We start from the raw sequence: 15,226 nt of genomic DNA, 5'->3' as shown, positions 1-15,226 counted from the left end.
TATTCCAACTTCATAGACTAAGTGCTGATGCTTATGTAGGCAAATGGCACCAACTATGGACAAGAGGGAGGTATCAGCTTGCCCAAGTGAACCTAGAGGTCTGCAGAAATGCAAAAATGGGAAGAGAGAAACCATAGGAGGTAGTTTCCCTCCAAAACAGCTAAAACAGAATTGTGCATGCATGAAAAACTGATCCATGGCAATTTCCATGCATTGCAAACAAGGTTTGATCTAGAAAATCCACCCCTGGTTTTCAGTTAATAATGCTCAAGGGAACCAGTGGGCAGAGACCACCTAATCTTGCAGGAAAAAAGCAGGAAGGTCAAAATGAATCTCAGTACCTCACCCAAAACCTTCCTGGGAAGATTGCACATGTGCACTTCACTTGTGCTGCTGGAGAGTATTTCTGGCAGCAGAGGGTAGCATGGAGGTGCTAGTCTTGAGCCTACAGGAAATTTGTGTGTGTGTAGAAAAGCACAGCTCTGTCTCTAAGTCCATAAGAACTTTTCATAATGATGGTTCAGCCCTCCCTTCAGCTCTAACATGATCACCGTATTTTGCAGAGGAGAAGAAATAGGGCAAAGTAGAGGCGGGAGGTACAAATGCCTATCTATAGTTCTTTATATGTTGCCATTTGTAGCCTTTCTAAATTTAATCTGATTCTTTACTCTTATCTAGTAACTAGAAATATAAAAGTGGGAAAGTAAGTTATGTTTATTCAACCAGAAGCAAGTGCATCATATAAAAATATGTTATATAAAGTATTCTTAACTTATTGATACTTGCTTGATAGGAAAAAGAGTTTGTTTGCCGGATATCAGATCTACAGGATGAATTGAGGCATCGAGACCACCATATATCTGAACTGGATAAGGAGATTCTTGCTCTGCATGAGAACATAAGTGCACTAACCAAGGAACTGGAATTTAAAGGGAAGGAGGTTCTCAGAATACGTAGTGAATCCAACCAACAAATTAGGTATGGATATTTGCAATGTCAGGTAATATGTTCTGATTGATTTGGCAACCTAAAATTAATGAAGGGCCGTACTTGATTTTTTGAAACTTACCTAGAATATTTTAGGCAGTCAGATTCAAATTGCTAGATTCATATGCCCATTTGATGTCAGATAAAGTAACAGTGAAATTTAAGTTTTGGACTGCCCACAATATTTGCAAGTTGCAGAGTTTAGAGGACATTAGCTATTGGTAAGTTACAATCATAAGCTACTATTTAATATTTATTAAAATGCCCTTAAGTATATTTTTGTTTACATTTCACCATGCTTATTTGCAAAGCATTAAAGGAGATGACTTTTTAGTGAAATAAGCTAGACGATTAGAGAAACAAAAATAGCAGAATTAGATTTTGTAACTCTTTTCAGTGATGCTATGCACAAATCCTTTGCAAACATGGCAGGAAGTCAAGATGAACAAAGCTGGTGTAAGAATAACCTTTTTTAACATAAAATAAATTAAACAGGCTGCATGAACAAGATTTAAACAAGAAACATGAGAAAGAGCTGGATGTCATGACAGCAGACCACATCAGAGAAAGACAAAGCATGCTGGCAGATTTTAATAAGACCCAAGAGCTGCTCAAGGAAATTAATTCAGCTTTGCAAATTTCGTAAGTTTTATTACATTAAACCATTTCGTATGTGGGCAGAGTTTGAATGGAATGATCTACAGTATTACTCAGTAAATTATGATGGACATTGGAGAGACATGCACAAGTGGAGGAACTTCTCAAAAAGAAGCCCAAACTTGTCTTTTTTTGGTGTACCCACTAACTTTGGTGGAATAATTTAGACACACCCACAGCCTTTCTGCAAAACAAGATAAAATATAGCATGTTAGAGAATAGTGCAATCCTATGCATATCTACTTAGAAGAAACCCTCATTGACACTGGTGGGTCTTAGGTAAGTATGGATGAAAGCTCAAAATACATTTAAAAGCCTGGGAGAACAAGGATAACGATGTTGGCACCAGGCAAACTTTCCTGAGGAGGGAATTCCACAAATGTGTCACTTCTGATAAGGCTCCTTTAGCCTGTCATTAGTGAAAGAACAGTTAGGCAAAATATGGACATATATGAAAAGCCTTGAAAAGTTTAATTCTGAAAACTGTGTCTGATTTAATCTCTGTGTCTGATTCATCCTTGGCTGTCCCTTTTAAGTCAGTTATCCTTGTCTCTGTCCCTGTCTCTTTGTTTTCTTTTGTCCTGCAATAGCAGTAAAATGTAGTAGAAGAAAAAGAAAGTTTTGGTAGTTTTGTTTCAATTCTGCAGGGGTTTGTAGGAAGTGGAGTTCGCTGTTCTTCAGTGGACTGGTTCTCTTTTTATGAAATTATTATTTCTAACATAAAAATACCTTCAAACTTTCAATCCAAACTTAACAGCAGTGTTTCAGCTTTAGGTAGATTGCTTCAAGTGTTTGAATATGCCTCTAGATTAAAAAAGAAACCTTATCTTAAAAATTCAACATGGCTTGAAAGCTAGGCTTACAGTCCTTTTCTCTGACATATTCATTTTTCTGTGTGCAGGAGAGTATTCAGTCACATAAGAAGAGCCCTGCTGAATCAGACCAAGACCCATGTATTCCAGCATCCTGTTCTCATAGGGGCCAGCCAAATGTTTTTGGGAAGCCCACAAGCACGACATGAACACATCAGTACTCTCACCACTTGTAGTCCTCATGAGCTAGCATTCAGAAGTATGCCACTTCCAATATTGGAGGGAGTTTACAGTCATCCTGGCTAGTAACCACTGATAGTGTCAGCCCCCAAGAATTTTCTAATCCCCTTTTAAAGCCACCCAAGTTGGTGGTCATCACCGCATCTTATGGTAGCGAATTCCATTGTTTAACTACATGCTGTATGAAGAAGTACTTCCTTGTGTCTGGCCTAAATCATCCAGCATTCTGCTTCATTGGGTGACCACGGATTCTAGTATTATATGAGAGGGCAGAAAGCTTTCTCCACACCGTGCATAATTGTATACAGTTCAATCATGTCCGCCACTTATTCACCTTTTTTCTAACCAAAAAAGACCTAAATGATGTAACCTTTTCAGAACCTTTTCCCAGCTTTACAGTACAGTCGTACCTTGGAAGTCAAACAGCTTAGTTCCCGAATGTTTTGGCTCCCAAACGTCGCAAACCCAGAAGTGACTGTTCCGTTTTGCGAACTATTTTTTGAAGCCGAACGTCCGACCGGGCTTCCACGGCTTCCGATTGGCTGCAGGAGCTTCCTGCATTGCAGGGGGTTGGACTAGATGACTCTTGGGTTCCTTCCAACTATACGATTCTGTGATTCTAGGGAATGTGGAGCAGGCAAACACAATCTTGGTCCCTTGCTATGCTTAAGCTCCAACCATGCCTGTATTTACTATTTGAATACACTGGCTAACAAATGCATTTTTATATATCTTTGAAGTGAGAATTTAATCTTTAGGAGAAGCACCTCATCATATTACTACTACATTGGCCTTGGTTTTGATTTTCTTCCATCTTCATTCCCTCTTTATGTGATACTGTACCTCTTCACACACCCCATCTCCCCTTCTACTTAATAGTTTATTATACGCAAAAGTGTTTGTAAGCATCTCTTACACTATTTTTGTGCACATGGTTATGGTCAGATTAAAAAATATTGTATCCTTGAAAAAATTGTCATATAAGGAAATCTGAGCTACTTGACTCTCTTAAACTTTCCACGCAACCAGACTAACAGCAATTAGCCAGGGGATATAATCTTAGTGCTAGGATATGAGATGGACTGAATAAACTCTTGTTCCTCATCTGTCATTCATCTGAGCCTGAAGCTTAGATAGTAATGTATGATCAAAATCAAGTGTCTACTTCTATATACATACTCCTTTGAAACTGCTGCATTAGATCTAGTCCAAGAGCCCTTCTGAGAGTCAAATTTGGGCTGACTAACTGACCGATAGAAGGTACTTTCTAAGGTATTTTACCTACTTGTAATTCCATTGCCTCTTCTGAAAGTAATTTTAGAAAAAAGTGCTTTTCCATGCAGACATAATTGATAGATAGCTCAGGACAGGTTCACAGCCCAATCATGTAAGCCCCAGTTCGCACCTGTGCTCCCCACACCCCACAACATGGCCCACCTACAAGATAAAACTTAATTGTGAATTAGCCCTTTCATTTATTGTCACCTGGAAATTAATATTCTTAACCCATTTGTTATTGTTCAAGAATATGAATAATGATTCAATACCAAGTAGCAATCAAAAGTTACTAACCTCTACGAATGCTAGGCTTCGTTTTATTAGGCTTTCCTTACAGCTTCTATGTAAATTGGTGTGCTTATTTCCATTCTCTCCTTTAATGCTTCTTCATTCCCTGTTTAAAGCCATCTCACGATTTTCTTGATGTAATTGCTATTTGTCGTTTGTGGCACTTATACTGTTCTTGTTAAATTGTTCCTCAGCAGTTAGTCTGATACTGTCTTACACATTTGTGGATTTGTTTTAGTTGTTTTAGCTTTAGTATCTTTTGTGGGGAAGAAGTAAACATCGGTTATGTGGCTTCCACTCTGATTATGGCAGATGGTGGCCCACAAGCTCAAAATTCCATTTCCTTTATTGTAGCCAAGCATTAAAGAAATCAGTTAGTATGTAGAAGATCACATAATAGCTCTTGTGGTTTATTCATTGAGTTAGTTTGATAGCATGATTTTTATGGCATTATATCTGAACTTCGGACTATTATTAACCCATGGGTGATGTTTTGTCTCCTATAAAGTTTAGAAGAAATGGAAGAAAAATATCAAAACAGGGAATCAAGACCAGAAGATGTACAGCTTATTGCAGAGTTGAAAGACCTGATTGCTGAGAGGGATCAGCTAATAAAGAAACTGATTGTAAGACAGTTTGGTGCTCTTTTGGTATGAGCATGCCAAAGGCTAGTAACTCTTGTCAAATCTCCTGAGAATACAGTCCTTGCATTGGATACCCCTTAAATTACTTGTTTTTATATGGTAGAGCAGTCATAATCCTGAAGGGATTTAGAGCAGGCAGAAGACCTGCTCTTTTACCACTCTGTAAAGACCTAAATTATAAATACAAAGTAAGTTCAAAAGCATGCCAAAATAAAGTAAGAAATTGCATCCTTAATTTTAAAGTAATTTTAATGTCTTATCTCAAAATAATGTTTAGTTTTCCCTGTGCTGTCTTCAGGATTTGGGGGAGCCTCCAACAGGGAACCCTAAGTGAGCTCTCATAAACTGGAGGAGGTGGGGAGTGCAAAATGATAATTCTCTTATCTTCTGAAGTTCTTGGATGTTGTGTACAAAGTGGGAAAAAACAGTGTTTTAGGGTGGTGGAGTGGTGTTCCTGAGCGGCCAATTTCTGTGAGCCACTGCACTTTTTCCTATTAAACTTGCATGCTAGCACAAGGACACATGCCCAGCAGGAACTCAGAATCCCATTGTTTCATCCCAGCTATGGTGGATTCCACTGGTGGCTTTCCTTGCTGTGATATAGAAGTAACTTGCAAATATGGTTTGGGACATAGATGAAACCAGTGGCATGATCCCAGCATGCAAAGAATTTTTAGGAAGTTATGAATGCCAATGCAATTCTTTGTACAGCTGTCCATGAAAGGAAGGAAGTAGGTAAAAATCCCCATGTAGAGGATGAAGTTGAATCACTCTGGCACACTCATGAATGTAAGAATTATGCTGAGTATGAAAATGACCACCTTTAGACTTCTGGTAATGAGTTACAGTTTTGAGTTTAAGTTCTAAACCTTCAGATTTGAGTAATTAATGAGGTCTTGAGTGAGTGAATGTCAATCTGGCCACAGTAACTTAATACCCAAGTTAACTGATACAGAAATTTATTTTAATCTTTTTGTTATTTATTAGGATGACAAGAAATTCTATCAACTGGAACTAGTCAATAGGGAGACTAACTTCAACAAGGTGTTTAATGCAAGTCCTAATGTTGGTGTTATTAACCCTCTGGTAAAGGTATGTCATACATTTACAATGTCGAAACTGGGAAAACATAAATTACTAATATTACACAAATAAAAAGGATCAATAACACTGTGAAAGACACACAAAAGAAAGCCAGCTGCATGTGGTTTTCAACAGCATCAGTAACAGTAAGCCATGGTCAGTAATGATGGCTCTCATCAATGAGCAGTGTGCTAGTGCATGCTGCTGAATTGTGCCCACTTCTGCACGCCTACGCTGTGGTTTATTTCCCACTAAGCAAAGCACAAGCAGAATACAAGGTTTGTTCTCCCAAGGCTTAAAGTTTGGTTCTTGGGGAGACGGAATGGGCAGAGTGGAGTGTGTATGTTGCAGCAATATGCTCCTGTATTATGTTTTAGAGTGTGCAGTTTTGTTTTTACTGAATTTTTTCAGTAAAGAACTGAAAGAAGGACGCCCCCAGAGACTTCTTTCTATCAGTGGCAAGATGCTGGCAGCAGGGGGGCAGGGCATGAAGGGACAAAAGTCTTTCTCCCCTTTGTGCCCCATACAGGCTTCCTTCTCTCAGTAGTGTCCGAGAGAAGGAAGCCTACAGGTTCATGTCATATTCTGCCACTGTACTTTCTCAACTTCTCTTCCTGGGGTGGGCAAGGAAGCAGGGCTTTCTATGGTCACCCATGTCTTCTAATAAGCAAGTAGGCCATAGCCAGCCATACCTCCTCATCCTCAGGCCCTGACTCCTCCTTTACATTCCTGCTGGTCCTGACAGTGACATGGCATGAGAGAGAAGAAGGGTACAGCACGTGCTCGGTGACTCCTTATATTGCAGCCAGGCTCCACTTACTTCAGAGGTTGGTGGTATGCCTCTCCCCTCTGACATGCAGCAACATCAGAGCAGGATGCTATTTTCCTGTCCCCCACAACCTACTGCCTGGGACGACAAACCCGAACCTTTTTAAGAATTACTGCAGACATGGAGGTTTCCTTTTTCCAAATCTCCACATTGTTAGTCCTTTCTGCGATTTGATCTCTTAGGCCGCTTCTAGATGACTATTCAATTGTGCAGGGGATGTGCAGTCATTATGAAGTTGTTTCTTGAGATCCAAATCCCATGCACACTGTGGAGAAAAAGCAAGGGAAGCAGTGTTGGTCTAGAAAAAAAAAGTAAAACCCAGTTTGACAATACCTATTATATTAGGACCAACCAAAACATCACAAATGTTATGGCAAAATTGAAGTTTTGACTTGATAAAAAAGGCAAATAATTGTTTGGTTTTTGCAAATTGATAAATGGTTGATACTAAAATCTTATTAGTGGCATCACCAGTTCATCTGTCTGTTGGAGTCTTGCAGTAAGGATACTTCACTCTGAAGAATAGATCCATGTGTGCCATCTAGTGGAAACAGCCTGGCATGCGGCTGGAAAAACTCACTAAGGTTGCTTTCACACTACGGTAGCCTTTTTCCTCTGGAATTGCCATTCTTTGTTCACCCACATTTTACAAAGAATTGGGACAATGTCAGTGTCAAAGTGTAGCTATCAAGTGCTTTCAGTATTAAACTCCTGTCATACCTGATTTGTGGCTCTCTTTTTTGCGGCAATAAAACACAATTGACCAGCCTGTCCAGTGTAGACAGGAAAGTACTATTGAGGCTTCTCAGGTCTCGTATATGATTAGATAAAAGTTTCCTATTTACAGTTCCTTCCCATTTTATTGCTTACTGTCGATTTGAAACTATGGTAGTTGTCCCAATTTATTTATTTTTTCTGTTCTCACCAGGGAGGCTTTAATGACTGGTTTCCTTTCATTATTTTTATTCCTTATAGTTTTATTTTGACATAAAATATGAAAAGAATAATAAACTGAATAGATCTGTAATAAATGTTGCCCCCCACCACAATGAGAACATAAACTAACACTAGGGCAATTAAGAGATTGATTATTCAAGGAGCAATTAAGGAGCTATCAATCAGTTCTCCAGTTAGGACCAAGAGGGAAGCAGTTAAACAAGCGGACTCTGTGAACAGGAAACTTTTAATTAATATTTTAAAAGACCTTTGTTAAACAAGTTTCATTTGTGAGTAAACATTTTAGAAAGACCATGGCCACAGAAAGAGTGTTGGTGGATAATATAGTCCTATACAAAGTACTGTGGAACCATGTTTGACTGGGCCCACAGCAGCCCCCCACATGTGGGTCCCTCATTGTGACTAAGTCTTGATCTAGCCCATTATATACTTTCATAGAGAGGGGTTTTTTTCCTATCTGTCAGATTTCCTTTAGGAGTGAAGTTTACTAGTTTTCTTTTAAGTTGCATGGGGATTGGGAAGAGGCTGTAATTAGACTAGAAACTAACAGATTCTCCCACTACATTTCTGTAGTTGGACCAATACCATGTTAGTGTAAACAAGAAAGTTAACATTGTTCTTTAAGAATAAGACTCTGCATACAGACTAAAACTGTCAAAATTATTTAAAGCTAAGTCAAGCTCTTCAATATTGCAGTAAACTGGCTGGAGCATTTAGCTTTCGTATCCCTCTGGAGAACGCTTTGAATGCAGCTGTACTAAAACTGTAATAAATAAATAATATCCAAACCCTCACTTTCAGGTGAAACAAAGAAATGAGAATTTTAAAAGCCCAAGTAATTTCCTTATCTGTACAGGCCCTTCCTTACATTTGTTATTTTCAATGCAGCAAAAGAAGAAGAATGATAAATCAGCAAACAGGTTTGTGAGTGTCCCCAATCTAAGTGCTCTGGAATCTAGTGGAGTGGGCAATGGACATGCTAACCGCCTGGATCCTATTCCAAATTCACCCATCCATGATATTGAGTTCAACAGCAGCAGACCACTTCCACATCCTATACCACCCAAAGAGCCCAAGACGGTTTTGAGGTGAGCACTGCCTCACCAGTTTTTGTTTTTCCTAACTTGGAGAAATTTTTTATTTCTTTTTAGCTGAACCCACATGTCTTTAAGAACAACACAGGAGTACAAATCTTACTTCGAATCTTAATTTTCACACTATATTTTAAGCCTCTTTACAGTATTCCTTTTTTATTGTAAAACTTGTTGAAATGTAATTCCTCTCCCCTTTTCTAATAAGTCTGGAACCCTTCTTTCATTTTTCTAATGAACTACACAGTCAGTATGGTTCATGTGCTTTCAATTGTTTACATTTATGAACAATTGTGTTAAATGTTTGTGTTATTACTAGCTGTCCTTTCAGAATGTTACAATCCCCATATTAAAGGTCTTTATTGTGTAACAGTGGATCTTACCTGAAAAAACTGTTTTCTGTGTTAGATGAATGTGTGCTGATTTATTCCCTTTCCTTACCTCAGATAAAATCTTTATTGGAAGCAAGCTTAGAATATGTGTAAATATCTGCATGTATTTAATGCTGGGTTTCAGCATTAAAATACCCAAGTTTAGCTTTGCTTTAGGAAGTGATGGAATGAGTTTTACTATCAGATTAAGTCAAATATATAGTGCTTGATAGTCTGGTGAGTAAAAGCCCTTTCCATACTGCTTCTTAATTCAACTTCAGTATTACCTGCAAAATATAGTCTGGGGGCAGAAGAGAGAATGATAAAATTTCATAGTATTTTTTTTCTAAAGGCAAAGTAGAGTTCCTGTAATATTAAATGTTCCTTATTTTTCCCTGTGCATGTGGTATGCATGTTCGCTCAGGCGTCACTAACATGCATGTGCATGAATTCATGGATTGCGATGCTGGAGTTTCCATTGCAAATTATTTCGTGCCTTGTATTACACCCCAAAAACGGTAGGGATTATTTTATTAATTTTTCTAACAATTACATTTTACTAGCACGTTAAAGTAATATAAAGATTACATCATGCAGGTATATTTGGGAATTATATTTGTGGGTGGCAAGTGTGTTTGCTTTGCACTGAATTCCTTGTTATAACATATCTAACCCCTTGTGCATGAACCTACAATAATTCAGTTTGGGCTATGAAACAGTTAAAATACATAGTTTAGTTTTCATTCTGCACGTATTTAAGAATATGATGCTTGCATCATACTTCTGACAACTAATTTGAACAGAAGAAAAGGATGCTAAAAGAGGATCTTCCAAAAATCGCTTTTCCCCACAGTACATTTTTTTAAAAAGGCAGCCATCCCATTCATTCCCACGCCTCCCCAAAAATACTATTTTCCCCCACCCTCTTATGTGGCTTAGTGACCATGTGCTGCTGATGCTCTCCAATGGAGTGGATGATCGGAAATAGTAAAAATGGGCATTAACTAAATCAGGTTATCCTATGACGTGATACTTGATTTGCAAACATCGTGTGCTATGTATTGGCTTCTTTGTGCTTTTTCCAGGCCTTTTGCATTTTCACTGTTGGTTGTAGGTTAAATCTGTCTTTTCTTTTTATGAATTTAGCCCTCCTCAGACTGAAGCTTCTCCAATGGCTTCACCCGATCCACAACGTCAGGAATGGTTTGCCCGTTACTTCACATTCTGAGAGATTATTTTTGTGTGTGGCACAGTGTGGTGTGGACTGTTCATAAGAGCATGACCTTAAAATAAACCCTTATGTGAACAAGCTTACCTGTAATATGTCAAACACTGTGAATGAGAAAGTATTTTGTCTCTGATTTGAAAATGCACTGTATTTTATGTGATATTTGTTGGAATCACTTGACATGGTAATATAAATGTGCTTAATGACACTTTTATTTTTATTTAAAATGGAAGAGTATTTAAACTTTGTAATTACTGCATAACAAATTTTCGTAGAAGAAACTTAAAGCTTCCTACCCATTTTCCTATAAATATGTTTTTTCTTTGGTTTCAGGAAAGGCTTTCCCCCTCCTGTCTCCCATCCCAAATGCAATCAGTTGCATGGTTATTGTATATCAAAATAAACTGTCAACAGTTTAAAAATCAGACTGCGGGAAGATATGTTTAAATCCTTCTGTTTTTATTTAGTTATCTTGTAGAACTTGACTTTTAAAATTGTGTTTACTCTAAAAGTGGTGAAGAATGCAAAATAAATAGCAGTAGTATAGCTGATGGCCTTTAGAGTGATTTTAAGAACATGACATCCTTATTTCTTATCTACAACTGATCTGCCCTTTAGTAATTATAATTACTATATTTTAATGTTGGATTTCATCAAACTTTTGTCAAATATTTTATAAATATCTACAAAGACGGTGCTCTTTAGAACATGTGGGGTACTACACTATGTAATGCTGTATTAATGAATAATCATTTATGGAAATCTGCATTTTGAGGACATTATAATTTGGGAGCAAAACTCAGGCTTTACCAAAAAAAAAATAGTGCTAAATCAATTATGCATAATAAAGCATGCAAATCTTTCATTAGAGCTCCAGCATACTTAACTTACAAAGAAATATGTTCCATCTTACATTATAAAATTAAGTCAGGGACCACATGACCTTTTTCATATGGCAAATGAGCCTGATTTTCCACTCTATTACACTTGTCTTACAGATGTGCAATCTCTCTGGCAGAAAATATGTAATACCATGGCAAATCTGGTTTATATACTTTTGTTGATGATGTTGTCAATTCCAAGATTACCACAATGCAGCTGACACTGGTAATCTCAGGAAGAATTTTTTTCTTTTATGAATGTACTTTCAGACCTGATATTTGTATCTTTAAAAAAAAGAGGGGGGATTGCTTGGTTATTTTAAATAAGATTTTTATCCTTCGATACAGAATTATAGCTCTTCATTATTTCTGCTGAAGCCCTGACCATGTCTTCCCATTATGCAAAAACATAATCAAAGGTACCATTAATAGTTACAATAAGTTTTATATGTAGCATATGTATAAAAGAATAATTTGTATGTTTTCATATAAAATATAAAATATTCTAAATCAGAATTTTAAAAATGTATCTCTTGCAAACTCAGCCTGAAAGCTTCACTGGAAGCAGTGTTCTAATGTTTTGCTGCTAATCTAAAGCAGTGTTTGGCAGATACTCTATGGTTGATGGATTTAACTGTAGGTATATGCAGCCTTTACATTAGAAGAAAGCCATATCGAGTCAAAGTCAGATTTCTTGGCTGTTGTGTGAAATAAAACACACTGGATGATTTTGCTATGATGTTCTGAAGTATTTGTTGTGTTGTGTTTCTTTTTTCTTCTTTGAGGTCACTACATTATTTTATCAAAAGAGCTCTAAAAGTGAGAAATATTTGCACCTGGTATGACGCAGGTGGTGCTGTGGTCTAAACCACAGAGCCTAGGGCTTGCCAATCGGAAGGTCAGTGTTTCAAATCCCCATGACAGGGTGAGCTTCCATTGCTCGGTCCCAGCTCCTGCCCACCTTGCAGTTCGAAAGCACACCAGAAGTGCTGGTAGATAAATAGGTACCGCTCCGGCAGGAAGGTAAATGGCGTTTCTGTGCGCTGCTCTGGTTTGCCAGAAGCGGCTTAGTCATGCTGGTCACATGACCCGAAAGCTGTCTGTGGACAAACGCCAGCTCCCTCGGCCTATAGAGCGAGATGAATTCCACAACCCCAGTCATCTGCAACTGGACCTAACGGTCAGGGGTACCTTTACCTTTATGTATAGGTATAGCAATCTTTAAAGTTTACTTTCCTTCGGTTTTCTTGTTTACAAAATGCTCTTCATGGGGGAAGATCAATATTGCTAGGCATGCTGCCTTTCAGAGAACCTTATTCATTTCAGAGAAACCACTAACTGAGCAACCCTAATAAGCATCAAAGAGCTCCTAGGTGTCCTGAAGCAGTTTTAAAACTTGCCTTAAAAGGCCTGTAAATGAGCTAGATGCGTAAATCTTCTTCCAAAAATCATCCTCTCATATCAGCAACTCATGTATCCTTCACATATAAAGTCCCTTTCACGTGTACTTGGGGGCTGGCTGCACTGCACAATCTTGAGGACAGGTTTCCCACAGCTTTTCCCTTTATGTGGTGTACACACAAAAGTGACTTGATTAAGTGAAGCTATCCACTATCTCCAATGGAAAATTTGCATTATTTAAGCTTGTTCTTACTTTCCACAGACAGGAATTAGAAATTTTGTGGATATAACGTTTAAAAATATTGCTTTACTTATCGATTCTAGATGGGAAAAACCCTCACCATCCGCACTACAGTGGTGCCTTGCAAGACGAAAAGAATCCGTTCTGTGATTCTCTTCATCTAGCGGTTTTTTCGTCTTGCGAAGCAAGCCCATTGACGGATTAGCGCTATTAGCGCTATTAGCGGCTTTTAGCGGCTTATCGGATCAGCTGATAAGGAACTCGCAAGACATTCCCACAGGAACTCGCAAGACATTTTTGTCTTGCGAAGCAAGCCCATAGGAAATTCGTTTTGCGAAGCACCTCCAAAACGGAAAACTCTTTAGTCTAGCGAGTTTTCCGTCTTGCGAGGCATTCGTCTTGCGGGGCACCACTGTATCGTTATCAATTTTTTAAGACAAACCCTTTTTCTCCTCCCACCTCCCACAAGCAAAATACAAGCCCCCGCCCCAGTTAGACTATTTTAGGTTGATGATTTCTGTGGTCCAGACCTGTGTGTGTGTTGTGGAAAATGCTGTTCTCTACTCCTTTCAATGTGTTTTCAAAGCTGCCTACATACTATGTGACTATATCATATAGCATGGGCAGGGCTTGATGGCAAAAGTGGATGAAGCTACACCATAAGTCAAAGAAACATAAGAAAGTTTAGGCAGGACTACACCATATGGACACAATCCTGACATTGCTGGGAAAATAATTCCACAGCTTTTTAAATATCCTGATCAAACGGGTTTTGTTTTCCTTTTTTTGTTTTTAACCTGTCCTTCGCTTCAGAGTAATTCAGATGCTTGCTCCACCTTGCCCTTCTGCTTTAATATTTTTGTATGTGTCTATCTGTGGCCTCTAGGCCTTCAGCTCTCTCAACAGCCTGTTCCAATCCCCAAATGCCTATACCAGTTTATAATCTTATTTGCACCACAAGGTTGGAACTCCTTGTGGTGCCACTTCTCTCTGCTAGTCAGTTGCAGCAAAAACAGTCTTAGGGCATCTTAAAGACTTAACAGATTGATTGTGGCATAAGCTTTCATGGACTAAAATCATCTTCATCTGCTGGATCTGATGCATCTAATGAAATGAATTCTATTACACAGAAGCTAATGTCACAACAAATAAAACTGTTAATCTTTAAGATACTGCCCTGATTCTTTGCTGTACTTTTTTTCTGAAGCAGTTCTTTAAACCTCAAATCCTCATTCCCAGTTGTAATAACCAAGTAAGAGATACACTGTATTTGTTCCTTACAATTGTCATTTCTTGCTCCCCTACCCTCTTGCTCTTCCCACTGTCAAAATTTAGATTCTTTGGTTGCTTATGAACCTAGGCAAAACACTAAGCTTATTGATGGCACTTATAATAATTATAAAAGTGCTGTAAAAATCATCACAAGGTCCTTTGAGGAATCCTGGGAGAATGCAAACTGGGCATATGCCGAGAACGAATCATTCTATTGTCTGTGTTGTCAGCTTGTAAGTTGTTCTCCCCACCAACACACTAAACTTTTAAAATAATAGGTTCTAAATTGTGGGAATGCACATTGATAAGATATTTACACATACATTGCTCCTCAGAAATGGATGAATAAAGGAAACTCTTGTCACCTATTTATTAACATTTGTGATGGAACCCAAAAAGCATGCTATGAGCAAAAGGCAATTCTTGAATAAACACAGTTGCTTATGATTTATGCTGATTCTGCTCTGTATGATGTACCCTTGGGTCTTAAGGAAAGTCCTTATCCTGCTCTGTACCTTGTCACCGATGTGGTGGTGTCCAAAAGGAAGGCCAACTTAACTGAGCATCTGCATGCTCCACCTTTATCACTGGAATTTAGACAATAGATTAGCTAAGTTGACTGTTAGCTGTTACCACCTACTGAACATAGAACAGTACAACTCTACAGTAGTTTGGGTAAAAAGCCCAAGGCAAGGATGTAGACAACAATACTATAGGTTGCCTGTGAAACCAACTATTTTATAGTTGCAGTGGCATCATCGGCATCAGTGTATTGGCAGGAGAGAAACAAAGGTCAGCCCTGATTATCCAGTCAGGAAGGGAAGAATGAAGGCAGAAAGGAGCACTGCATTAGGTGATACTTAATTTTTTAAAGGCATTTTCTACAGTTTAAAACAGGTGGCTAACTTGCAGAGCTTTTGATGTAGTTATACCACAATTCCCATTAATCCCAGCTATGCTGGCTGG

General features: G+C 38.3%; 1 protein-coding gene across 8 annotated transcripts in view; it reads left to right on the top strand.

Annotated features, from left to right (window-relative positions):
- The window catches only part of FAM184A (family with sequence similarity 184 member A), a 67,492-nt gene extending 55,407 nt beyond the window's left edge, over positions 1–12,085 (top strand). For 3 of the 8 annotated variants that reach the window (XM_081187626.1, XM_081187624.1, XM_081187625.1), the window contains 6 exons: positions 794–978; positions 1,483–1,629; positions 4,771–4,888; positions 5,894–5,998; positions 8,664–8,863; positions 10,384–12,085. In XM_081187626.1, the coding sequence (XP_081043752.1) occupies positions 794–978; positions 1,483–1,629; positions 4,771–4,888; positions 5,894–5,998; positions 8,664–8,863; positions 10,384–10,465 (837 nt within the window). In that variant the 3' untranslated portion in view covers positions 10,466–12,085. Of the gene's footprint in view, positions 1–793; positions 979–1,482; positions 1,630–4,770; positions 4,889–5,893; positions 5,999–8,663; positions 8,864–9,661; positions 9,756–10,383 lie in introns of those variants that run through there. The other 5 variants (XM_081187628.1, XM_081187627.1, XR_014006288.1 and 2 more) reach the window with 4 other exon arrangements.
- Positions 12,086–15,226: the final 3,141 nt, after the last annotated feature.

The sequence above is a fragment of the Podarcis bocagei genome (assembly GCF_964188305.1).
Source record: "Podarcis bocagei genome assembly, chromosome: 3".
Lineage (NCBI taxonomy): Eukaryota > Metazoa > Chordata > Lepidosauria > Squamata > Lacertidae > Podarcis > Podarcis bocagei.
The sequence above is the reverse complement of the archived record's forward strand: the minus strand, read 5'-3'. Positions and strand labels throughout refer to the sequence as shown.